Source organism: Podarcis raffonei, chromosome 13 (genome assembly GCF_027172205.1).
Source record: "Podarcis raffonei isolate rPodRaf1 chromosome 13, rPodRaf1.pri, whole genome shotgun sequence".
Classification (NCBI taxonomy): Eukaryota; Metazoa; Chordata; class Lepidosauria; order Squamata; family Lacertidae; genus Podarcis; species Podarcis raffonei.
In genome coordinates, this window is record NC_070614.1 from 24,356,522 (window position 1) to 24,383,007 (window position 26,486).

At 45.7% G+C, this 26,486-nt stretch overlaps 1 protein-coding gene across 7 annotated transcripts in view; it reads right to left on the reverse strand.

The window, feature by feature from the left end:
- Window positions 1-8,482: 8,482 nt before the first annotated feature.
- Window positions 8,483-26,486, reverse strand: part of LOC128399404 (signal transducer and activator of transcription 5B) — a 65,769-nt gene continuing 47,765 nt past the window's right edge. For all 7 annotated transcript variants that reach the window (XM_053360819.1, XM_053360817.1, XM_053360818.1 and 4 more), the window contains 15 exons: window positions 25,570-25,726; window positions 25,302-25,391; window positions 24,921-25,095; window positions 24,000-24,130; window positions 23,751-23,902; window positions 21,599-21,754; window positions 20,681-20,860; window positions 19,348-19,435; window positions 18,459-18,881; window positions 16,801-16,895; window positions 16,525-16,655; window positions 14,835-14,990; window positions 13,555-13,606; window positions 12,418-12,525; window positions 8,483-11,694 (listed from right to left, as the gene is read on the reverse strand). In XM_053360819.1, coding sequence (XP_053216794.1) covers window positions 11,568-11,694; window positions 12,418-12,525; window positions 13,555-13,606; window positions 14,835-14,990; window positions 16,525-16,655; window positions 16,801-16,895; window positions 18,459-18,881; window positions 19,348-19,435; window positions 20,681-20,860; window positions 21,599-21,754; window positions 23,751-23,902; window positions 24,000-24,130; window positions 24,921-25,095; window positions 25,302-25,391; window positions 25,570-25,726 — 2,221 coding nt within the window. In that variant the 3' untranslated portion in view covers window positions 8,483-11,567. The remainder of the gene's footprint in view (window positions 11,695-12,417; window positions 12,526-13,554; window positions 13,607-14,834; window positions 14,991-16,524; window positions 16,656-16,800; window positions 16,896-18,458; window positions 18,882-19,347; window positions 19,436-20,680; window positions 20,861-21,598; window positions 21,755-23,750; window positions 23,903-23,999; window positions 24,131-24,920; window positions 25,096-25,301; window positions 25,392-25,569; window positions 25,727-26,486) is intronic.

Below are 26,486 nucleotides of genomic sequence, written 5' to 3' on the forward strand. Positions count from 1 at the left end.
TCCTGGAGGTTGGGCGCTCTATAATTGGCAGTGCAGCTTTGCAAGGCTCCAGCTACCCAGACCAGAACTCGTGAAAGATGCTGGCCTTAGTAGTGGGGTAGCAATTAGTGTGGAGCAAAAGGAACCCCCTACCTGGCCCTGCTGAGCACCAGCTGCTGGCATCAAAGCACGAAGGCCAGCGTCTACTTGCATGTCCATGCAGAAAAGGGCAGAGGGTGGGATGATATTGTTGGTAGGGAAGAGATTATTGCCCATTTTCCATATTGTTTTCTGGTCCCCATTTATTGAGCAGAGGGAAGGGATGTTGGTATAGAAATTAATGAAGTTCCTGGTAGTCTTTTCAAGAAAAAGTTTCCTTTGCAGAAAGACTTTGTCTTTTTAAAGGTTTATGCGATAAAATATTAAATAACAATTGTTAAAATTCATGGTTACCTATACAAGATAAATCTCCTTATGTGCCACAATGACATTGTTATCATTATCAGTAATAATAATATCGTTATAATGACAGGTAGGTAGCCTGTTGGTCTGCCGTAGTTGAAACAAAATAAACAAATTCCTTCCAGTATCTGGAAGTATCTGAAGAAGTGTGCATGCACACGAAAGCTCATGCCAATAACTAACTTAGTTGGTCTCTAAGGTGCTACTGGAAGAAATTTTTTTATTTTGTTATCATAATGATGATGAAGTAGCCTTTTAAATGCACCACAGTACATTTATTGTTGTTGTTTTCAGTATCCATTACATTAATGATTAAGTTCATGGTAGCATTTGCAAGATGGTTTTTTGTTTGCAGGAAGGCTTTTGTAATCATTTGTTTCTTCACAAATGGGCAGCCTAGAACAGGTCTTACGGGGTTCAGACTGAGGTAGACAGTGCTAGTCTTAAATTAACATCATCAGTTCAGCAGGATGCTTGAAGCAACTCTTCAGCTGTTGCCCTTTAGCTCTCCTTGCAGCACTCCTTGCCAAGAAAGCTGGTCTTCGTTTTCTCATCCTTCTTTCATCCTGCAGGTGAGTGTGAACTCCAGGAATGTTTTGATGCAGCTTGGGCCAAAAAGGATACCCTAATTGCCCTTTAAATGCCCATTGTCCCCAACAACAGGCTAGCTAGGACGAAAGCTGTTTCTCTGCTTTGCTGCACAACAGCACAGCAGTACATCCACAGCATCCTTTCGAAAACAACACTGAAGCTGTGCATATCCTGCACGATTCACTGCTGGCAACAAGATGGTCCTAAACAATGGCACATTTTGTACAGAACCTAGCACACTGGAGATGTGAAATGATGACTAGGAACAGATGGGAGTGATGAATTTCTGACGAGGTGCTGGGAGGCCCAAAGGAAAGTGCTTAGAGACGCCAGCCTCCAATTCCGCCTTAATCTACTGGCACTGGCAGCGAGGCAGGGCTTTGGGGCAGAAATCCAGGCTGCATCCAGCAGAATGAGCAAGCACGGCTGCTGGCTTTCCGCAATTTGAAGCAAAACAACACACAGCATCATCTAAAGACCAATTTAAGTACCGTAAATGAATATACATTGCCATTTGAGACCATTAAGGCCAGAATCTAAAATAACCCAACTGTTTGAAACCTAAGCCCTGGACTTTGGATAAGTGGTGTGACCCTGCATGGAAAGGAGTCTTCCTCTGACCCTAAAACTCTGCCTGTCCCCTAATTCCAGGTGCACATAGAGCTGGATGGGGGAGGCAAGTTGGAGAAACACACTTTGCACATGACCATAATTTGCATCCGAGGTAGTGGGCAGGGCCTCCAGCCTGTGGGTGAATCTTGGGTTCTAGTTTGGCCTTTCTCTAAACCACGCCCACTTCGGGCATCACCCGAAGTCACCTGTCAATCACCTGAGCCATAGCCCCCTCCCCAGGCTAACAATCAAGCCTAATTGCGCCTGGGAGACTGTGCCAGAAGGCACCTTTGAAACTCCTGCCACACAGCCTGTCACTAAGTTTGCTGCCAAGGGCTCTTTAGGTAACTAGCAAACAACTTTATTTCCAACTAAGTAATTCCTTCGTTCCTCCTTTCCTCTCCTTTCACTGGTCAATCGGAGAAAGTAGCGTTTGGAAAAGTTGTTTGTTGTTGTTTGCTTTCTATTGAAGGTAGTGGGGGAATCCTATTTTCTGTGTAAACGTCATGGGGGCTATGTTTCACGTGCTCTGGAAACGGCACCTGTTTTTCCAGAGGCTTTTAAAATACTTTTTAAAGGGGGGGATGTCATTTTGTTGTTTTGAAAGCTGTGTTTGTATTTACTTCTTATTTGGGCCCGGTAGTTCTAAAGCTCTGGATGGGATTGTGTGCTGCAGTTTGTTTTACTAAACTGCTCCCACCCCTCTGCCCTGGTACCTAATCTTAAAGAAGTTGTGGTTGTTGTTGTTTTTCCCATGCTTCTCAGACGCTGAATATGGATTTAGAGACTTAAGGCTGCAGTCCTAACCCCGTGTACCCAAATGAGCAGCAAATTTATCTGTCCTCCAAACAAAAACAGGGGCTATCAGCCTTTTCGGACTAGTATGTACCTTTTGAATTTTGAGAGTGCCAAAGGCACCAGTCACAAAATGGCTGCATTACCGTACGTCAAAAATATGTTGAGGGTTACAGGTATTCTAAGGTCTCAAATATAGAATAAATGTTGATAATTGCACAAGGTAAACACACATACATAAGCATATAAACCACATGTCTAAAATAGTACAGGAGAGCAATCCAAAAGCCATCTTGGCTCTCCCAGAAGACTCTAAATATTTCCTCTGCTTCCTTAATCCCCCTTGGCTGAGAACAGGCAGGCAGATACCAATCAGGGGAAGTACCTGAAAAGATTCCTCTATCTATGAACCTCCTTTGTATTAATTGTCATTGTTTGCCCAAATTCTCAGCATTGAGGAATGTCTGACAGGGCATCCTGATTGTCTTATCAAATGCTAATGTTTTGTGTAAACTGTGTCTGGAACTATGTAAAACTTACTAAGTCCTCAGGAATATCACACCTCGGTCTGCCAGAGCTGCAGTAACCCCATCTTATGTGTGATGTTTGTAAAGGGGATGTCCTCCTCCTTCTGCACACCAAAATGCAAACCCCTAAAAGAGATGCTTCTTCTTGGTTCTGGGTCTCTCTTGCCTCCTTGCAACAAAATAATAAAGATCTGCCTTGCTTTCATTGCACCATTCCTCCATCCATTCATCTCTGACCGATCATGGACTTAGGGGACTCAGTCCTTTGGGGAGTTGGGCAGCAAAAGCCAACCACCCCCAGTTTTCCTATATCAAGGATAATTTAAAGTGGGCTCATACTTCACTGCTGGCAGCCCTCCAGGTATGGAAGAGGCATAAAGGAAGTGTGATGCCAGGTCTCACCCCACTCATACCCCTGCAGCCCCACCCAGACTTTTTCAGCGCAGATAGGCAATTTGATAGTGCAGCTTTTAAACAATCAAGGATCTACCATTTGAGAGATTTTTATACAGGTATACAGACCCCTGCAGAGGGATTTATGGAGAGCTCAACTGAGAGCTACAATTCTTAGCAACCTACGGTACCTAAGATTCCCTGTGGATAATAATGCACTTTAAATGTATGGAGTGTATGTAGCGTATATGTCTTTTGCCCTTTGCTCTGCTTGGTAGATTTTTGAGGTTCTTGTAAAACACCAACAACCCAGATTAGATCTGAGAAGTCTGAAGTCTGCCCACCTAGACGGAGAGGCACTTTCAGATCTAGGATTCCTGGCTGCACTGTGGTTGCCCCTGTTGGAAGTGTCAGGATGCAACTAAGCTTCCCCTATAGGTTTATGTTTCTGCATTAGAAGGAACACTAGCAGGATACTCTACACACAAAAAACACAATGGGATACTGAGTTCTCCACTCCAAGATGGAGAAAATCAGTGAGAGCTCACACCAACCGGAAGGAATGCCCTTTCAGCAAGAGGCTATCAAAGAATGTGGACCAGATGTGCTGGTTTGCAGCATGGAGGGCAACAAAGGCTGTGCCAATGCTGGGAGGCGAGGTGAGTGAAGTTCCAGAGGAAGATGCACAGCCGGAAGGGGCAGCAGAGCTTGCACTAGGATGCTCAGCCTGCCCAGAAGCATGCCAGCATTACCGTGCAAGGGAAGATGACATTCCCAAACCAACACCATGGGAAGAAGTTGAAACCTTGGCCAGGGAAGAAGCTGTCAAGTGGAAGAAAACAGCTAAAGCACTGGATGCTGTTCTTGCGCAACTCAGATTGCACTGTAGGCTGACGCGTCTGCATGAGAAAGGGTACCTCCAAGCTTCCTAGACTGCCTTTCTTGTGCTTACCTGCATGGCCCGTAATTCAGTGTTAGCTTGATACTCTCAGGATTGCTTCCTTACTTCCTGCTTCCCTCCTATTCCTTCATTCATCTCTTGAGAGCAGGCTTACTTTGGCTCTCTCTTCTCTTGAGATGCAAGATCATCTCCACCTCAGGGATCTTTCCTATCAATGTGTGTATTTCCTGTAGTGAGTATTAGCTTTCTGGTTTTCTTAAATGCAGAGCTTCCGTGTGACTGTAACAAGGGAAACTGTGCTCCTTCACCGGGGATCCTGCCTTGGTTCAGATTCTTCCAGCATTAAGCTCCAAATGCTAGCAGCCCCCGTCCTCCCCATCTCTGGGCAGCAGCTGTCCCCACAGTAGGTTCCCTCCACAGGAAGGCCTAGCCTCTTCGCTTGAAGCCTGCATGTGTCCACGGAAACCAGCTGGTCCCAGCCAGCCATGGAAGTGACTCCATATTCAAAGAGGCTTTGCCAGGAACCAAAGTTATACAGTACTGCAAAATATTTTTTTTAAAAAAAGAAAATCAAAACGGAAAGTCGGCCTCCAATCACACACACAAATCTCTTAATGGGGATTAAAGGAGATTCATTCGTAGCCACAAAGCAAAAGAGATAATCCCGCTTCCTTGTGCTTCATCTTTTAAACACACACGCAGATGCACAATCGTTCCTATTTCTCCTAAACCAAAGCAGAACACAGTCAACTTAAGAAGCATTTTGGAACGGGCAGTACTAAAAGGAGAAGTCCCAAGTCTCAGATCAGCCTGAAAGCCACAGACTTTGAGCTGAAAAGTCCCCACACCCCCACGCCTCTGGGGTCAGGTTATGGTTCTGTTGTGCAGAGAAAAGGCACTGTGCTTTCCCAGAGCTCTGTCTCATTGCTTCAGATACATTCTCTGGATCAGCCTTAAAGTTGAAAAGTGAAGTCACACCCACACCATATGTTTAAAGCACTCTTATACGGTCAAGGAGAATCTTGGGAACTGTAGTTGGTAAGGGTACTGGAAACTGTAGGCCCGCACCCTCAAGAAACTACTATTTGGGGGAAGCCATGATACTGCTTTAAATGTCTGGTGTGAATGTGAGTCAAGTTTGGGAATTGAGCCATATAAAGCCATAGGCTGATTGTAGCTTCTATATGCACAGGATCAGATCTCTCAAAACAATGCTGCGGGTGGCCCTGCTTCTGTGCAACACTGATGGATGCATTCAAATGATAAGAAAGCGAAATGAATGCTGTGGAGAAGGAAAGAGTGGGGGAATAGGTTGGGAAGTTATGTTTATTGGGAGATGTCCCTCCCCCAAAGTTCCTAGGCAAATAGATTAAAGAGGATTAACACTCCCCACCCAGGGCACATTTCCTGTGCTTTAATCCAGGTGTGGCCCTCCAGACTGTGTGGGACTCTAAACCCCATCAGCCCCAGCCAGCTTGGCCAGGAATGATGGGAGTTGTAGTCCAGCAACACATGGCAGGCCACAGGTTCCCACCCCTATCTTAAACAGCTGCAGGAGACAGTTGAACAGACAAGCCTTTCCCCTGCAGTGATGTGGAAACTTCCATCTGTTGAATTGCTCTGTTCCACAGCTGTTGAACAAAGGGGTAATGGATGGGTAGAATCCTGCCAAAGGGCCAGAGTTGGCTTTTCCTTGTAAGGGGTCAGATTCGTGATTTGGAGGCCTACCTGCAAATCCATCCTAACCTCTTTTCGGAGTATGCAGGCATACTTTACACTCTCCAGTGGGCGATTTCAGATGGGGCTTAATGTGGGCTTTTTACTCACACAGAATCAGGGGTGCCAACTTGAATACAAATGCTGGGGGGACCAGGTAAGCCCTGCACCACATAACTGAGCCCATTGAGAACACACACCATTTGAATGGCAATGCCCATCAACTTAGGGGGGGCAGCCCACTCAAATATGTTAATGGGGGGCGAAGCCCCTTTGGCCCCTAGAAGTTGGCTCCTATGCACAGAACAGCGGAACTGGATGGAAATATCCCTTCTGAATGTAAGAGCCTAGTTGCAATTTGGCCACATTCACCTTTTCCAAGTTGAAAAACTCAATTTCCGAGCACCCTCTGGTGGCCATGTTGTGCTTAATCCAGAACAGGTAACAGCAAAGTGTCCAGGATGGAGTGGGAATAGGGCCCTCCATGTACCCTTATCATAGTGCATTCATGATTATTTGTTTTCACAATGCTAACAGGGCAGTCATACGCAATCCCACTTTTGCATCTGTTGATCTTTTGAGGAGGACTTACTGCTTCGTTCCTAACTGGAAATCCAGAGATTCAACTAATGTAGCTCTCTCTCATTCATGTTTTCAAAGCACAGGGAATCTCTCTATTCAGGGAGGAGAAAGTGTGAAACAGCAGTAGTTGGAGAACGCCCCATCGGTGAATGGGGGAACTAAAGGAGGCACAAGGGGTTCACAATCTACATTAAGCCAAGATATGTGATATGTATGGGCCCTTGTTTGTTTTGCAGTTGTATAACTTGGACTTAAATGGTCTTGGAGATGAGGGTGCTTTCGATGGCATGCATAATCCCGCTTATTCCAAAATGCAGTAAGACAGCTCTGCTACGCTTAGGCCCTGTGTGCTGAGTGAGGCCATGGACCTCTGCTTCCAAAGGCTTGCCCTGACAGCACCGCTACTTTTTGGAGCCGATTGTCTTCTGTCAGAGATAAGCTGCCTTATACGGTCGTGGGGCAAATTATTTGTCCAAGTAAACCCAGACAGCTGGAGTCAGTGAAAGAGTGAGTTTTACCATCACCTGCCACTTTGCCTTATTAAGTGGAGTCGCAAAGCTTGCAAGATCATTCCCATAGATTACTCCTTTCCTTGGAGTGATCCAACACTCTCACCTACATATGCAAGTAGGGCCAGGACCAGCTCAGTTGGGAAGATAGGCAGCTGCCTGGGATGGAAAAAAATCGAGAGGGACTCAGCTACTCGTCCTCAAGGAGAAGGCAGGCATAACTGCCTCACTGCAGATCGTTAGGGCCAGGGATGGGCATGGCTCTGTGGGAGAGCATCTGCTTTGCAAGCATGTTTCCTGGGTCAATCTCTGGCATCTCTAAGTAGGGCTGGGAACGTCCTCTACCTGAAACACTGGAGACCTCTTTGCCGTTGTCGGTGTCAATACTGAGCTAGGTGGACCACAGGTCTGACCAAGCACAAGGCATCTTCCTATGTCCTTAAGTGTGTTCTACAGCATCTTCTTCCATTCACTTGCATGGGGCAAGGGAAAGCAGGGTGTCAGGGAGTACCTGTAGGAGCAACGTGATTTAGTTACTTTGGAGGTTTCCTGGGTAAATGCCATCATCCACCCTGGAAGCACCTCAACTGCTTGTAGATACCCGTGTCCCCTTTCACACTGATTGCTAGCCAGATTGGATTTGTTTGTTCATTGTATCCTCCCACACCTTTGTGTTTTGTTGAATACAAGAAGCTGTAGTGTGCTGACAGCTTCTAGGAGCCACAGGTGAGAGCTGAGTGAAGGGTGGGGACCAAAAGTGGACAGAAGGAGCAAGGCATGTCCGCCCAACAGAGGCACTACATCATCATCAGTCAGTGGTAACAAGGCATGGGAGAGCCTTAAAATGAATAGTCAGGAAGCACTATGCAGATCAGTTAAGATTAACTTTGTGCTCCCAGTTCAAAAGGTTAAAGGTGGTAGCAAAATACACTGGGATGAAGACACAATGACCAGTCTCCTTTTCAACACATAAAAGACAAGTACATTTATTTGAATCAGCCTCTAGCACTTTTTGAAATTCATAGATGCCTTGCTAATGATTCAAACAAACAAACAAACAAACAAACAAACAAACAAACAAACTAAAACCTAGGAATCAGCTGGTCTTAATAAAATACCTTACATTTTAGCCCTTTCCAGAGATTTCCTTTCTTGTGCAATTAACTTCACTGGCTCCACCCTACTCCAGTGTCCAAGCATTGGGCAGTAAAGACGGAAGCGACCAACAGCCCGTTCTACATCCCTGTGCAATCAAACCCCAAAGTTGTTACGTTCTTGTTCTCTGTTCCCTAAAACAGAGAGATTTCTTCCATCTACTCGCTGTTAAAACTGTAAAAGCTCCCAACACACTCACAAACCTTACTCCCCTGACCATAGTGGCCATTGTTAACCAAAAAACACACACTGGCCATTAATTCCCCTGCAAAATTGCAGACAACACTTTATTAGTAGCACAGGGCTAGAGAACATCTTTCAAAACATTAATATTTCATCAAAATATGTATTTTCCACATAAAAAGTGTCTTTTGTTCCAAATAAAACCTAAAAGGCATTTAAATCTATATCCCTTGAGTTCTCCCGTTTCCCCCAAATTTAATAATAATAAAAAAAATCAGTTGCTCCTATGACTTCACTTTTCAGAGAGTGATATATCAGCAGAAAAAAAATATTTTTATATATATTTTCCATCAAAACTCTTCATAGTTTTGGCAAAATAACTATTTAAAATAGTGCAATAGTTGTGTTTTTTAGGGTGCTTTCCCCCACCCCACCCCGAAAATACTAGTAACATTTGCAGCTGTTGCTTGGACAGGCCTGGCCTCACTAGAGTAAATGGGACAGGCACAATCCACCAGGAATTTGTGTGCAGTTTCCACGGAAATGAATGGAAACACTGTGCTCTCCTGTACAAGCCCCACAGGATAACTGCCTAGCGGATCACAGTGCCCTGTGCAAATTGAAAAAGAAACAGGAAGTTATCACAACCCTGTTCTGTGCTAGACTGTTGATCACTGTTTACGTTCCAACCTGAAGCTGGATTGACATACAAAGCTCCTGTAACTTTTTTTTGCCAGCCTTCAGTCTATTACAAGGATTTTAAAGCGTATGTACTCATTTCACATAAGCACTGTCACCTTACTTAAACGTGATACCTTGCTTTGTGTCACGTACAATTTAGGAACACAGAAAGCTTATTTATTCCAAATCATAGACCATTGGGTTCATCTAGCTCATTAACATCTACACAGATTGGCAGTAGCTTGTCAGGGTTTCAAGTGGGTGTGTGGGGTTGTCTTCACCTGAAGACGCAAGGAAGTTGGACCTGCAGCCTTCGGCGTGCACAGAATCTGCTCTACCGCTAAGCGGCAGCTCTTCCCTATGTCCAAGAAATGCGTCAGGCCCAGGACATGATTGTGTCTCAGTGTAGAAAATTTACATTGCACCCCATCTCCTACACTGACCAATAGGGAGAATCATCCATTGGGCAAGTTCTCCACAGAACTTCCTAATGGATAAGCCCCATGGGTTGATTGAGAACTGCCAGTCTCCCACACTGATGAAACCCTTAATCTGCCACAGGAGGTAAGTTCCGCACCTCTCCTCTCTGGAAGGGCTACTAAGCAGAAGGTTCAACAAAAGTCCAGGTTTTCAGAACGGTGGCAAAAGGAGTCTTCTATCTTCCCCTACCCATCCAATGTTTCCCCTTCCACTATGGACATTAGGGTATATCCCCCCCCCCAGCCCCATATCCACACACTACAATACAAAAGATTTCAAAATGGTTTCTGGAATTTGGAATCTGATCAGGGTCAGTCCATAACTTGGTGGCAGAGCACATGCACAAATTGTACGAAGTTGCAGATTCAATCCCTGGCCTTTAATGGGAAAATCTTCTGCTGGAGATCCTGAGAGCTGCTGCCAATCAGAGCTGCCAATACTGTGCTAGATTGACGAATAGGCTGAGCTGGTGTAAGGCAGCTCTTAACGCTAGCTGATCCTACCACTTGAAAATGGTGGAAACACACACACCTGTACTTTTCAGCTTTTAATATAAGCAGTCTTTAAAATTCTTTAGCAGTGTCCTCACAGCAAACTTAGGCTGTATCCCCGGGAGCTCGAATAAGATTTGGCTTTTCCATTTGCCTGCTGTTGATGGGAGATATATTCTAACCATTTGAGCACCATTCAAGAGCTGTGTCACCCCAAAGGGAAGTCTGGATTTTAAAAAGTGAACAGGACAACCTCTCACTGTACACTTGTTTTGTCGATGCCAGGAAAAATATGGCAGCTGTTAGATCGGAGGCTGAATCCTTCCTCCTAACAAATTACCTGTTCCGCAGATACGTATGTGAGAAAGCTATAACTTCGGTGTTGAAGTTAGTCTGAGCTTTACCGGTTAGTAAAAAAAATAACGTTTGGAGGGAGCTGTTCTTCCCAGTTGTTCAGCCAAATGAGAGGGTGGGAGGCTGGGGGATCAGAAGAAAAGAGGAAGAGATTGGGCAGGCTTTGTCCATGCATCTAGAAATCTCCACTCAAGGCATCCCTTTTTTCCCTTGGAACTCAGCAATGAAATCCAGGAGCCTTCTTCCCGTGCTACCCCTAATCCTAACAGGGGAAACACTGTTTCTGATTCTAATTCCTGCACTTTCGCTTGCAACTTATTTAAGAACACCACCACCATCACCACCCCTCAGCGATCTGCTGAACTTGTGATACCTGGGAGCAGAATGTCGGGCACATCAAAAGCCAAAAGGTACTAGATGATGCAGGAGCTAAGAGGTAAGCGACTATCTTGCGACAAGGCAAAAAGAATGGCGTTGGGGTGAGGCGACAGAGCGACTCCAGAGGGTTCTATCAACCCAGGGGGACCTGGTAAGAGTGGGCTACTACAAAGGGGTCCGAATAGAAGCAGCGCTCCCACTGAGTCAGGGTCTCTTGCACAGAATGCTGCTGCCCACACACGTGTGCACCCAGGAAACACAGGTCAGAGGCAGGCAGGTGCACGCACACACCCATTTATCCTGGGAGCAGCCGAGAAAAGAAATGTCAGACACATAAAAAGATTACAAAAGACAAATACTTCAAATAAGGCCTGCTCTCCTCCACAGCTCAGCCCAAAGGCTCCTGGGCAAAGGACGTGGCAGTGTGTGGAATCCTGGGAGGAGGGGAGGGAATAATCCCCAACACAAATCATATGGCAGCTTGGCAGAAGGAGGCAGTGCGCCAAAGCAGAAGGCCCGAGAAAAGCCGAGCAGATGGGAAAGCCAAGCGATACACTCCACTGCCTTTTGCACGTGCGAAAGGGGAGAGACAAGGTCCACTGCCTCTCAGGCACAGCCCCCACACCCCAGTCAGTGCAGGGCAGGTTTTGCCCTCACTATGGGGTGAGAAAATGCACCCCCCTCCAAACACACACACACACAGCAGCTGTACTCCCTAACGGCAGCACCCCCCATTTTTCACAGTCTCTACACGGTCTCTCCAGGGGAGGCGGCATGGTCATGACTGGGCGTGCGAAATCCACTGGCTGTCCATGGGGCGCCTCAGCAGCTCTTCCACGTGCCGCGCCACGTCCATTGAGTCATCCAGGTCATAGTCCGCTTCTGGGTCCAGCACGGAGTCGGGGCTGAGAAGGAGAGAAAGGAGCAGCATAGGTCAGGTGGGCTGCAGGTGTAGGGTGTGTGTGTGTGTAGGTGTGGAGATGGGTTGGGAGAGAAGCTTCTCCGCTTCTGAAAATGCGGGCAACTATCTATGAAGGAGCTGTGGTTTTCAAGCCAACTTTTCAACACCCTCAGAAAATTACAGTCCTCTGGCTTGTTTGAAGGAAGCCAGAAGAGTTAACTTGGATTTAAACAGAAAATTATGCAGAACTTACATCAATGGCAGCTGCCCTGTAAATAAGCCAACAAAAATTACCAGCCTGCAATTTTTTTATTTTACTGGTTTGGTAAGAGGCTAGTAACCCATGTTTCTATGTTGGCCAAGGAGACTGAGAAGCCTCTTCTTCTTTCGAGGCTAGCAATTAGCCTCTTAGCAGCCTGGGGTTTTGTTCTGGTTTTTGGTTTTGTTTTTTTTAATGCCCTCTACTGGTGAAGGAGGGACAGGCTTTGCTTCCTCTGTTGTCAGTATAGAAACCAAGTGGCCTGGGAGAGGAAGAACAGAGAAACCTGCCGGCCCACTCACTCTCCTGTATGGAATTTCTGGTTGCCCATAGTTACCAAGCAAGTTATTAAATACAACACTGAATAATAACAGGTTTGCTGAAGAGCAGGGTGAAGGGCCATGAATCAGAACCCACTTGCAATGGAGAGCTCCCTCCCAAATATCCCACCCACCCAGCCTTACTTACTTTGTTGGATAAGTGTTGTACAGGGACTGATGGCAGACAGCTGGGGAGGAAGCTTGATCCATGTAGGTAGGCCCTCCAGCTGTAGAGTCTCCAGATGTAGTGGCAAACCTGCAACAGATGGGGTCCGCATTCGTAATAATCTCATATGCCCAAGGGACCTTTTGCCCATTGCACTGGGCACCTAAATCCACCGAAGGGGCACTTGATACAGTGGTACCTCTGGTTACGTACTTAATTCGTTCCAGAGGTCCGTTCTTAACCTGAAACTGTTCTTAACCTGAAGCACCACTTTAGCTAATGGGGCCTCCTGCTGCTGCAATATCTGTTCTCATCCTGAAGCAAAGTTCTTAACCCGGTATATTATTTCTGGGTTAGTGGAGTCTGTAACCTGAAGTGTATGTAACCTGAAGCGTATGTAACCCGAGGTACCACTGTATAGACAAATGAGGACCACCTCTGTCTTAGCAGTCTTCCCAGCCTCTATCCTGCTTTGTTAGCAATCCTTCGCCCTCCCCTCAGCAGCAACGGCATATCTGTCCCAATTAGCTTATACTCTCCTGCTTTCTACCCACTGCCATTCATTCATTCATTCATTCATTCATTCATTCATTCATTCATACATTCCAGGAGTTCCGTTTCCTGTTCCCTGCATGCCTTCTATGCCCTGTGTTTTAAGGACCGCCCCCCAATGACTGTATTTGAAGAAGTCAAAATCCCTCCCTTGCATCATAACTGGAAGCTGGTCAAACAGGGAGCAGACGTAGCTGCCAAGAAAATAAACTAAAAAGGAAAGGCCCATCACAGTGGGAGGGGGTTTGTGGAGAGAAAGACAACCCTGACTGTGAAAGCCACAAGTCCTCAACCATGTACATTTCCTACCCATTCCTTCCCTTGGGGATAGCGCTGGCAAGATACAGACCCAGACACATTTAGCTTCCTTCAGGTTTCTAAAAACACAGATCCGAATGAAGAAGCCATCAACCCATGTTTGGAGATAGGGCAGTGGCCAGAACTCTTGGTTGAGGGGTAATGAGGAGAGATGGCAGCCAAAGGAGAGAATATATCTGCTTCCCACCCCAAATATTTACATTTCCTTCCATTTTTAAAAAAGAGCCTTTAAAGAGCCATGGTACTCACTCTGGCACAACTTGCTTGATCAGTGGCTTCACATACCCATCCCCCGTCTTTGCTGCAAAAGGAAAAAAAGAGGGGGAGGCACTGAGTTATTACATAGGGCATGCAAGCATCTTGTCCAATCAGCTCTATGCAAATAGATGAACAAATTGAAACCGTTTGGTGTTCCCTGTTCTTCCTGTTTTGCTTTATTTGTTTTATTGTCTTCCTATCCTGCCTATTTCTCCAAAGAGACTAAACGTGGCTAACAAACAGTAAATGTTCTCTCAAAGAAATGTGTTGATATACAACTCACTTAACAAATCCCAGCAGCATAAATAGAATGCAGAACTGCGACAGCAAAAAAATAAAACTATTGTACAGTTTTGCATCAGCTGCCTGAAGCTGAACAGTGATGGCGCCTGATGGACTTCAGCTGGAAAAGCATTCCATAGGGTGGGTGCCAGAAAGGAAAATGTACCCCCTACCCCTAGGCTGCCACCCAAGGAAAATGCAGTTTGCAGGGAGGAATATACTGAAAAGGCTATCATACACTTGGTCATGCATATCAGGGGAAACCCCTCTGGCCCATGGAGAAGGCAAGATTAAACCTCACCTATACCCCTTCCTAGCATGCTTTATCCTATCTGTTTTTGAGCTTTTCTAATTTCTGGCAAATTGGCTATTCTGTCTGCAAGAACAGCTGCCAAACATCGTTTTTGTTTTTTTGTGGTTTTTTTTTTAAAAGACACCTTGTTCTCTCCTGGAGCCCCATTCATGACAAAGACATTTTTCCAATAAATCATTTTCACCTGCAATTCCATATTCTCAGCCTCTACACAATCCAAGTCTAGCGCCACCCACTTTCCTCTCCCTTTCCTTTTGCTTCTTCTCAGAGCCATTTCTGATCTATGCTATGTACCTGGCTAAACATTACAGTCATTTCTATACATCCCCCTAAAGTAGCCTCTCTCAACCTCGGGTTCCCAGGTGTTGTTGGACTACAACTCCCATCATCCCTAGCTAGCAGGGATGATGGTACTTGTAGTCCAGCAACATCTGGGGACCCAAGGTTGAGAAAGGCTGCCCTAAAGAAAAAAATGTTGCACATACAACAGTGCAACACAGATCACAGAAATTCCAGAGTGGGGGAAAACGAGAGACTTGCAGCTGAATGTAACCATTGCTTAGGCTCCCTTGCCAGAGGCATGCAGAAGAAAGCTGTCTGTGATTAGGTGTGAGAGTGGGAATAGACCATGCCTGAAGAGATCAGGTCAGTTTTCTCTTGGTGCTGCAAAACCTACAAAGGACTGGCATGTAGTATTTGGAGAAGACCTCTTCCTTGGGACGGTCAGGATACACATAGAGGAGGTACGGGAGGTCCCCAAGACGGTCTGCCAGGGTGCGGATGGAGAAGTCACGAGTGGTGAAGGGCATCAGGTTCCAGAACATTCTATCAGCTGTAAGACCCAAGAGCATCATAACTCAGCAGCGGAAACAGAACAAGCAGCTCTGCTGACCAACCAGAAATAAAGACAAATCCCCAAATAAAAGCAAAACACCTACGCAGAATTGCAGGGAGAGGAAGCCTGGCAGAGGGCTTTTTGTATGGCAGCTCCTTTGCGGAGTTCCCTTCTCAGAGAGGTGCATCTGTATAGCTTTCACCATATGCTGAAGAGGCACCTTTTCACCCTGGCCTATGAAACTTTATGTAAGTTTATTCTCTGGGGCCTCCTCTTTTGCTGACTCTACACTACTTCATACTATCTGTAACCATTTCACTTGTCTTATAATTGTAATGGTTTCATCTTTTTTAAAAATATATATTATATTGTGGTGAGCTGCCCTGGGACCTTATGGTGAAGGGCAGGTTAGAAATCTTATAAATAAATAGACACATTTATGACTACTACAAAACATCACTGCTTCAGCAAATCAGGTATGAGTGCCTATTTCCAGATCTGCCTGGTCCCTCAGCTACTGGCCTTCCTGATATAGGTAAGTCAGCCACAGTGATGCATGCTCTGGTAGCTTACAAATTAGACTACTACAGTGCACTCTATATGGTGCAGCCCTTGATGATGGTTCAGAAGCTACAAGTGGTGCATAACACAGCAGCTAAGCTTCTAGTCGGACTCATATTACACCAGTCTTGAAAGAACCTACAATGGTTACCAGCTCCCTACCAAGCCCAATTTAAGGTGTTGGTATTGATGTACAAAACCCAAAATGACTTGGGACACAAATACCTGAAGAACCACCTCCTCCAATATCAATCAGTTGAGATGCTAACATTGACAAGGGAGACTCTGTAAGCAGTAACACCACTTTGTGTGGTTTGGGCATGTGAGAGGGCCTTTTCTGTGGTGTCCCCCAAGTTATGGAATGCCCCCCCCCGGTGCATCTTGCATTACTGTTGTACAGTTTTTGATCTGAGGTCAAGCTGCATCACTTTACCCAGGCTTTTAAGTGAGTGGATTCCTCCCCACCCCGTCCTGCTGAATTGCTGCACTCTTGTTTTGCAGTGCTTGTGATTTTGTTTAGTTTTGTGGTTTTAACACGTGGTTATAATGAATTGTATCTTGTTTTAAATTGTGGTATTTTACGTAACCTGCCCTGGCTCAATTCGATGAACGGCAGAATAAAAATATAAATAGCAAAGAAAGTAAATAAGATTTCACACATAACATAGTCACATCTAACCCAACTAATAGGAACATACAGGACAGGAAGTGAAACTAGATGCAATTATAAGCCAGCAATTCTGACGGAGAAGGGCCAAGTTAATGCACAACATGACAAATGGAATGCAATAAACTACAGCTATAAACTTAAAGCTATATTAGCCAATGTTACCTAGAACCCCAGAGACAATAATAGTGTGCTGTTAATGGTAAACAGTTAACTGTTGTTTGCAACGATTTTTTGATTCAATACTCTCAGAGCAGGCAAGGACATAATGCAGTATTTCTTCTGCCAAAAAACCGAACTCACTGTTGTCAAACCTCCAGGCGATTGTGATACCTCCAATCTCAGAGTCACTAAACCTCAAAAGGAAAGTTCCATCTGGCTTGTTGATTAGCAGGTTGTGGGCTTGCTGCTTGTTGACAAAACCTAGAATAGCCCTGGAGAGAGAGGAGAGAGAGAGAGAGAGAGAGAGAGAGAGAGAGAGAGAGAGAGAGAGAGAAAGTCAGACTACAAAAAGGTAAGATGTGGCTACTGCAGCCTGTAAAAGCCAGTAAAGGCAGCAAAAGGATGGGGGAATCTCACCCATCATTCCAGTGAGGTTTCAAGTGTTTCTTCAGGACTTCCATCACCCCATCAAACCACTGCCAGAATGTGTAATTTCGTCCTGGGAGGTTCTCCTGGTTAAAGAGAAAGAAAGAAAGATCAACATTCCTGCCTGTTTCTCAGTCACCCTGGGGTCTTGTAAAACAGCTGGAAGCTCTTAAGGTGTCCTTGGATCCTAAACTAATGGTTTACATAAAGTAAAGTAAATCCTTATCCAAATAAGGCTTGCCACTATCACAAGTTATGGGGAGAACTAGCCATCAGTTGAGAGACACTTTTGTCTTTGGTATGTGCCTTGATGATGATCAGCTGTCACTATAGCACTTCATTGTCAAAAGACAATGCAATCTCAACTCATTTTTTCACCCAAAAGGTTCTCATGAGCTCCTTTCACAGATTAGGGACAGAGAAAGAATGACTTGCCCTGTGTTAACAAGGGAACCCAAGGCTGAGCAGGATTCTTTTAGACCAAACTTGTTTTTGTAGGGTTTTTTTTAAAAAAAAAGTTATTTTATTAATTGCCTTCTAAACTACCATCTCAAGTCAAGTCAGTTTACACACAGAGCAAGTGTGGAAACATCCTGGTGTGGCCCAGAGAATGTCCTAAAGACTTCTGACCAGGATCCAGGATCAGAAGTCCCCAAAAACCTTTGGTACGCTTTATGTGTGTGCACAGAAAGCCCTACCTACATATATGCCTAGAGTGAATTGTGGAATCTGTATAAAGATACCACAATGTGTATTTGTTAATAAGCTGGTTCAAAGTAAAGCAGTTAGCTGGATTGAAGTTTCTTTAATACACCAACGGCTTAGTTTTATATAAGCCTTTCCCAAACTGATGCCTTCTTGATGTTTTAGACTACCACTCCCATCATCCCCAGACTGAGGAAGGTTGCTTGACACAAATGCCAGTACAGTGGTACCTCTACTTACGAACATGATCCGTTTTCGGGGTGCCGCACCCTGAAAAGTCCGTGAGTGCTGCTACTATGCATGCGCAAAGCGCGCAGATCACTTCTGCACATGCGGCGAACCCGGAAGTAAACACTTTCGGGTTTGCCTCGTTTGCAACCTGAAAAGCCGCAATGTGAAGCAAATGTAACACAAAGTGTGTAAATGAATATTGGCACAGGCCTATTGTCTGGGTTCAAGTAGAGAGCTGTGTTTTTTCCATTTCTCCCTTACTGATTGGAACCCAACTTTCCTTCCTCCTGCACCAGAATGAAGTGTTTCAGACAGCAGGGAGCGGAAGAAGTGAGAAAAAGAGACATAGATATGGAATGAAATACAAGTCCAGGTGGGGTGGGATGAGCTGCGGTGATGGGAGAAGGCCTATAGGCCATGGTACCTCGTGCCCTATTCTCAAAATGGTTATCTGGCCAGTCTAGTTACTAACCGAATGCCCTGGAACACATATGTTTTGGCTCCTGAACGCTGCAACCCCAGAAGCAAATGTTCTTTTGGAACCTGAACATCTGATGGGGCTTCCACAGCTTCTGACTGGCTGCAGGAGCTTCCTGCAGCCAATCAGAAGCTGCGATTTGGTTTTTGAATGTTTTAGAAGTCGAACGGACTTCTAGAACGATTCTGTTCGACTCCAAGGTATGACTGTAGAGCACACACTCACACACCCTTACCCTGTTGAACTGGGCCCAGGAAACAGCCATGCTGTTGTAGTCTTCTAAGAGGTTCATGTTGCTATTGAACAGTTTCTGGGCCAAGAAGAGCAGGTTTTCCTTGGTGAGACCTCGGCTGCTCTGGACCTCCGATTTGAACTTCATGTTGAGGGCCTCACACAGCTGCGACCACATCACCTTGTCGGGCACGGCGAAGGGCACACGGCCTGGCTCTGCGAAAGCGTTGTCCCACAGCACCGTGGCCGTGGCATTGTTGTCCTGGCTGCCGTGCACAATCACCACCACAGGCAGGGACAGCGTCTTCACCTGGAAGACCAACTCGTTGCCACCAACGCTGAACTGGGATTCAAAGAGGATGGTGAACTTCTCCTCGGTCACTGATTCAGCGCCGCGTCGGTCGGAGCGCTTTATCCGCTTCAAGGACTGTGGAGAGGGGCCGTGGGAGAGGCAAGCACAGTAGTGGGGGGAGGCGGAGAAAAAGAGAGCACAGGCTGTCAAGGCCCTAGGAGTGATAGCCATCGCTTGCAGATAGTGGTAGGAGAAAGCTACGCCATATATTGAGGCATATTTGTGGACGGAGTATTTCGGTCTACCTGGAGAGTTTCAGATGCAGATTTTGGCATTTTTACCAAAGCTCGTCACGCTAGAAGAGGAAATTGGATGGGGCCACTTTATAACACTGGCAAAAGGCCTGAAAACCAGAGAGCAGGGACAGGGAGGACAGGAACAAGGGAGTTCCCCCCATTCAAAGCTCCATCTTGGCCCTGGCTTTTGGCTCCATATATGGCTCATTTTTCCTCTCTCAGAATCAGGAGGATTAATAACAGACCCTTGATAGGAAAAATAAAAGCGGGGTGGGTGGGAATCAGTGCAGGCATCTTTGTCTTACCATGTTACGGAAATGAGCGCTCAGAGTACCAGTCGCCTGGTGATATTCCATCACACAGCAGTTGTTCAAGATATCACCGCTGCTCTCACTGCCAAAATAAACCAATGGTAGTTAGCAGAATATAAGCCAGTGCACCACAGGCAGTTTAATATCTTCCCATCTACATTTCTGCACCAGGACGACCCTGCTGACATAGCCTTTCATTGCTTCAACAAAAATCTTGATTTATTTATTTTTTAACATTAGGCTAAATTTTACAAATGAATGCATGCAATCGTAGACATGGATTCTGAACGGGCTTAAATGGAATTGTCACTTTTTGCCTTGTGACCTTTCATTGCCAGCCTTGGGGGAAGGCTGCTGCCATGCCACAAAAACGTTTGCCAGCATGTCAGCTTCCAAGAAGACCTTTTGCAACACAATGGTAGAGGATGTGAAAAGTCTGCTTGATTGGAAGAAAAACAACACATAAGAGCCCAAGAGCCATGATAGCAGCAAGGGAGCAGTCAGGAAAGGAAACTTCTAAAGTTCTATGGACTGAAGGCTAGGATGAATTTCACACACTGGCCAAGATTTACATCTCTTAGTTCCTGAACATCTTGCAGAGGTGTGAGACACCTTTTTTTCCAGCCCAGGGACCATATTTCCTTCTGGGCAACATTCTGGGGGGGTCACATGGCAGTGGTGGGCAGGGCCAGATGCAAAAATGGGCAGAGCAAAACATGCAAATTCTGCCTAGTTTCTGCACATACTCTCCTCTCTAGCCTCCCTCCAGGCAAGCAAGATGCATTATCAGAGTACAGTGGCACCTCAGGTCACAGACGCTTCAGGTTACAGACTCGGCTAACCCAGAAATAGTACCTCGGGTTAAGAACTTTGCTTCAGGATGAGAACAGAAATCGGACGGTGGCAGCACGGCGGCAGCGGGAGGCCCCATTAGCTAAAGTGGTACCTCAGGTTAAGGACAGTTTCAGGTAAAGAACGGACTTTCAGAACGAATTAAGTTCTTAACCGGAGGTACCACTGTACAATGACATGTTCCAGCCAGGCAAAAAACACCTTTCAAGGATATGGAGCAAGTCTGGCAAGGGCTATGGCCTAAGAATCCCCGCCCCCTGCTCTTGTATGGAAAGAGTGAAAACATTCCCTCTACTAACTCCCCTGCTAGTATTTTCCACTTCTTCTACTTTCTTAACAGAATTAAACTATGTACTGAAATACAGCTCCCATCCTTCGCGCTCCATGGCTTAGGATGAGCACAAGTGTTTGTCCTAACCTTACGAAATCACTCATAGAGTCCCTGCCACATGAGGTGTGTGAGGGTTACACATACTTGCGGGTGCTCTCATTCTTCAGGAGGGCTTTGGCCTGCTGCTCGCTGATGATGGTGGCCTTCACCTGTGGGGGGTTCATGTGGACATTTAACTTTCCACCAACCAGCAGCCTCACTGTGGCTGCAAACTTGGTCTGGGTCTTCAGCACCTGGGGAGGCTGCTTCTCAATAATAAAAGTACTGTGGAGGGAAGGGAGAAATAGAAGGAGGAACTATTTGCAAAAAAAACCACAGGACGTTGCAAAGGAAATAATTTACATAACTAACTAGCTGCTATTACTCATTTATGTCCATGCTCTTTCCACCATGGTTGTAAAAAGTTGAAATTCCAGATGTGGAGAAAGCAGTGAGGGCACATTTGCATGATACAGGAAAGTAAATCTTTGAAGTTCAACCCCACAGTGAACACCATACTTTTTTTGCAAATAAAATGAGGAACCCACACCATAAATACAAGAGAAAACTTACACTGGTTTGAACTACCTGGCTTGCACTGTTTTTTTATGTGAGTGTATAAACTGCATACATGCATTATTATATGCTGCTGCTTACATTTTTAGTTGTCACTGCAATCTATTTCAATTTTTTAAATGTGTTTATAGCATGTTTTTATTTTTTTTATCTGAATCAGTTTATATATTTACATTAGCTACCTTGCACTCTACTGTGGAAAGGTGGGCTATACATGTGTTTAAAACGAACAAATATTGCTTATGCAACTGGTTCCGAATGCTAATGATTTGGTGTATGTACCATTCTATTTTTAATAAATTTCAATTAATATACCTTGCTGTGTATTATTAGATGGAATGACCCCACATCTCTGAACAAACAAAAGTCCACCCACACCTCGATGACTCTCCCACACACGATTTTCCCTTCTTTCAGCAAGAATGTCCCCACCACCGCTCAAATTACCTAGTCACCAGGGCAGAAATTATGTCTGTGACGGTGGTGTTGATGTCAGCCAACATCTCTTCATTGGGCCCTGGAATGGGCAGCTGCTGACACAGATGTTCAACACGGCGCACTTGCTGGCGGTTCTGGCAGATGATCTCAGCTAGCTTCTCACACCTACAGAAAGAAGAAGCTGGTTTAGGAGCATGGGGGCGGGCAGGACGCCAAAGTGAGATGGCTCAATCCAGATAGCACTTTCAGATGATGACTAGATCACTGCCAATACATCCTACCTACAACTTTGCTTAGGACACTTCAGCACACGCAGGCTCCCAAGAGTTTGAAAGTGAGTATTGTGTATTCAACACTATGTAGAGTAGAGCTATTGAAGTTAATGGACATGACTCACTTAGGTTCATTAATTTCCATGAGTCTACTCAGAGTAGGACTTGGTTGAACAACACTCATAGTGCTGCAGTAACTTGAGATTGTGTGTGTGTGTGTGTGTGTGTGTGTGTGTGTGTGTGTGTGTGTAAGTAATCTGTGGCTCAGCTACAACTCCCATCATCCTTGACCACTGGCTATGCTGTCTTGAGCTGATGGGAGTTGCAGTCCAATGACACTGGGAAGGGAACAGATTACCCAGTGAAAAGGTGCAACTATTTCATGCTCCTTCCCCAACAAAGTCACAGCCCCACCGATAATTACTTTGATCTTGTCTGGATTTAGGTTTCAGGCAGTTCACTCGTATCCAGGTTTCAACTATGGTAGCATATTGAGTAAGCTTTGCACTAATGATGTATTGGATTTCAAATGATATCCATATAAACTTGTGATGCCAAATTGTTTTATTAACTGTACGCAATTTTAATTGTGGCGTTTATTTGATATGACATGACTCCGATTTTTGTTGTTGTGTGGCCTTGTAAAGGCTAACTGCTGTTTCAACAATACATTTAAGCTGAAACGGAGACTGCAGGATGCAAGAGGACAGAGATGAATGTCATTAGCATATGAACAGCACCAACATGTCTCCAGATGATCTCAGCATATGCTGAACACAAAGCGGGGAAGAAGTTGTAATCTTGCAGAACTCTCCAAGAACTATTTGGGGAATAAGGGGCTGCATTTAGCAGCTCCCAAGTTCAGCTGAAAAAAGTGCTTTGTTTGCAATGTAAGTAGTAGCTCTTGTCACTATCAGGATGTGAAAGTTCAGTCCCTGGTCAGAGTTATTAGAGATTCAGTATCTAGAGCGGAGCAGCTGGCAGCATTTTGTTGCTGCTGCCAGTGCTGCAACACTGTTGTTGCTGTTGTTTTTTGTTTTTAAATGATTAATGCTGCAATCTGCTTGATGTATGTAGAGTCACTTGGGAAGGGATTACATATTCCACCTCGTTCCATGAAATTCCTCCACTGTGTTATTAGGAGGGGGCAACTTACTGAGGGGAAAGCCTCACAAGGGAAAAGAGAGTTAGTCCAATGCCTGCCTACGTACATTTCCAGAATCGGCCAAGCCCTTCACCCTAGATCCAGTTCTTGGTTTGCTAAATAGCACATGCAGTAGTTCTGCTCTGCCTGAAATCACTCCATCTGATGCAACCTGTAAGCCTCCCACCCTTATCTCAGAGCTGCACATATTCAGGCTCTGATCAGGGCTGTGTATACGCAGCAATTCTGCAGAAGCGCAGAAAAGCTACAGCATATAAATTGCTAAACATCTCAAGCTTTCCTTTCTTATTTTTTAAAAGTATGTTTCCAGCCCTTGTGGCTTTAAAGATTTTCTTGAAACATGTGTCAGGTAACTCTCAAGATGCCAGAGAGGTAGCAAAGGTCAGGGGGCAGCGGAGCACTTTGCCTTGTCTTACTTAAAATTTGCATATTTCAGGTTTCAATGTTAAATGATTTGTATTACCTTGGGACTGAGTTTTGATTTATTCTAGTGCAGACTTCTCACAGGCTTCTCTACTATAACTCAGTGCCCTCTGCACACAGCTCAAAGAAGCTCTCTTCTCAGTTTTTACCTCCCATTCCTAAGACTGGGCCCCCAACACTTAAAAAGCGTGCATCTTACATTAAGCCTTCCCCCATCACCATTCATTAAGTGCGGAACTAGTTGGGAAGCCCTGTTCCCCCTCTCACCACCAGCCTGGTTCCCTCCTCACCCATCACCTACCAAGCCTGCAAGCCATCCAAAGGGCCCTCAGGGGGCCCACCATTCCCCGCTAACTGTTGCCGCCTCTTCCACTGAATCAGCTCGTCGTCCAGGATAATGGTTTGTTGCTTGCGGAGCAGTGAAAGCGTCTGCTGGTGCTTTTCAGCCAGCTCCTGTGAAGGAAGAAGAGGAGACACGCATAGAGGAGTTGCCTAGCGCAACACCGGTGTATACGGAAGTTTGGCCAGGGCTGGAGATGGTAGAGCTCACCACACGATACTGCTGCAGTGTCTGTGCCTCGCGGGTCAGCCAAGCTTCCAGCGATACCTTCCTCTGCTGCAAAGTAGACTCGCGGGCCATGCGCTCCTGGGGGTTTAGCTGGGCTAGCTGAGCAAACTGGGCTGGGAAGGGAAAGGAGAGAGTATTAGGTTCCCTCCAGGGTCTCCCTCATAATCCCCACCTGCCAGGCAGGGGTGCCTCAAATCCAGCCCTGTCTCCTCAGCCGCTTATCGCTCTGTGCTTCAACAGATAAGCCTAGGGACATGGGTCATTTTGTACAGGTGCCTAATCATTTTCTTCCAAAGCAACAACTCTATTCCAAACTTAAAAATGGAAAGTGTAATGCTGGTGGACAACAAAAGGAGGTTCAAAGACTCTCTCAAGGCAAATCTTTAAAAATGTAGTATAAACACAGACAACAGTGAAACACTGGCCTACGAGCGCTCCAATTGTAGAACAGCCTTTACCAAAGGTATCATGGGTTTGGAAGATGCTCGAACTCAGGACGGAAGGGAGAAATGAGCTAAGAGGAAGGCACAATTGGCAAACCCTCACCATGATCAACTCCCACCCGGAAACCTATGTCCCCACTGTGGAAGGATGTGTGGATCTAGAATTGGCCTCCACAGCCCCTTATGGACTCACTGTTAAAACCGTGTTCATGGAAGACAATCTTACTTGGCTACAAGTGATTGCCAAAGAAGAAGAAGAAGATCCCAAGTCAGACTGTTGGTCCGTCTAAGCTCAGGACTGGCAACCCCTCTACTGCTGGTGGTTCTCCAGTGTATCAGAACAATATCATGAGATGCCAGGGATTGAACCTGGGACATTCTGCATGTAGAGCACATTATAGCCCTTCCTTCAGCTTGGCAGAGTGACCTACTACTTGCCTCCTCTTCCACATACACACACCTTGTACGCGATGGCTTTCTTGGTACTGGATGATGAAGTACTCCTGTGTCTGCTGAAGCCTCTTCAGCTGGTTCTCAGTGTCCTGCGTAACAAGGCGCAGCTCCTCAAAGGTCTGGTTGATCTGCAGGTGCTTCTGAGACAGGGCATCGGCCAGATTGCTAGCTGGTGAGGGACTCTACAGATGAAAGGAGAGAAGGTTATTGCCGCAGGCAGAGCAGAACTGCTAGACCAGGGCATGGGAAACAGGCACCCTTCCCAAGACTATGAGTTGCAACACACAACTTAGCTCTACTCAAAGCACACCCTTTGAAAACAATGAACTTAAGTTATTCATCTGCCCTGAGTAGAACAGCATTGGATGCAGCCCTTCATCCTACTCACATCTGTAGCCTCTCGCACCAGGCGCTGCTCGTGGTAAAGGATGTGTCTGATGCTGCGCACCAGTTCCATAGGGCAGCGTTCGTACGTATTCTGTAAAGAGAGAGAGAACACAAACAGGCTGAAGTGTTGGGGGTAGAACAAGTTGGGAGGATCAGCTAGTAGCTCCACAGCCCATTCACCCAAGAGGAATCCTGAGTGCAGCTTCTCTCTGCTGCCCTCCATATTGCCCTCCCTTCCCATCACTGACAGACAAGCCACTGGAACCCACCTGCAGCTGGGTGGCATAGTGGCCCAGTTTGATCTTCAGAAGGAAGCCGTCCTCGCCCACTTGGTGGTCCGCTTTCTTCTGCAGCTCCTGGATCAGTCCCTCCAACAACTGCGTGGCCTTGGCTCCCTCCTGGGGGTTTTCCGGGTCGATGGAGTCCCTACCAGTTGGGGTACAGACCAGGTGTACATTTGTCAATCCCTGAGAGCAGCCCCTGCACACCTGCCAATCATTATCTGCCTTATCCAGAACATTAGAAGGTAAGAGGGAGAAAACCGCACCACCTCCAGACTTTCAAACGAGGACAGAAATCCTCTGTCATGCAGCAAACCCATGACTTTGTACATTGTGTTAATTTATTTTAAAGAACTACAACCCCCCTTGATTTATTACAATCACTGAACTAAATTTAAATTCATGTGTCATTCAAAGGAAGGGATTTGAAAGCGTATACAAGTTTGTCCACTTATCACTCTGATAAAAAGGCCAATTCAACGTATATAAAAATACAACACTAAAGAGGAACAGTAGGTTTATTTTCCTCCTGCAAGGCATTCTCAGCATCCTCCCACCTTTGAAATGTACATGGCACATGTATATATATGTAATCAAACCGAATGCTGGTTTAGCCATCAGTCTTATCCTTCCATGAATACTTCCACCAGACTGTCTGGGGTTTTTTTTAACCTATTATTTTTAAATGCTGCACGTACATCTGTTTAACTGAAATATCCATCACTTAAAACAAAAGGCACAATCATTTTAAAATAGTTGCTGAACTACTCTGCGGTGGGGAAGAAGAGGGTTGGTGATGCGACAAGCACTAGCCAATCAGCTCCATCCATAGAGAGAAAACTGTTGGAACAGAGATGGCAAGTGCCTTTCTGGAGCAGTCTCACCCACTGAAATAATGCTATGTC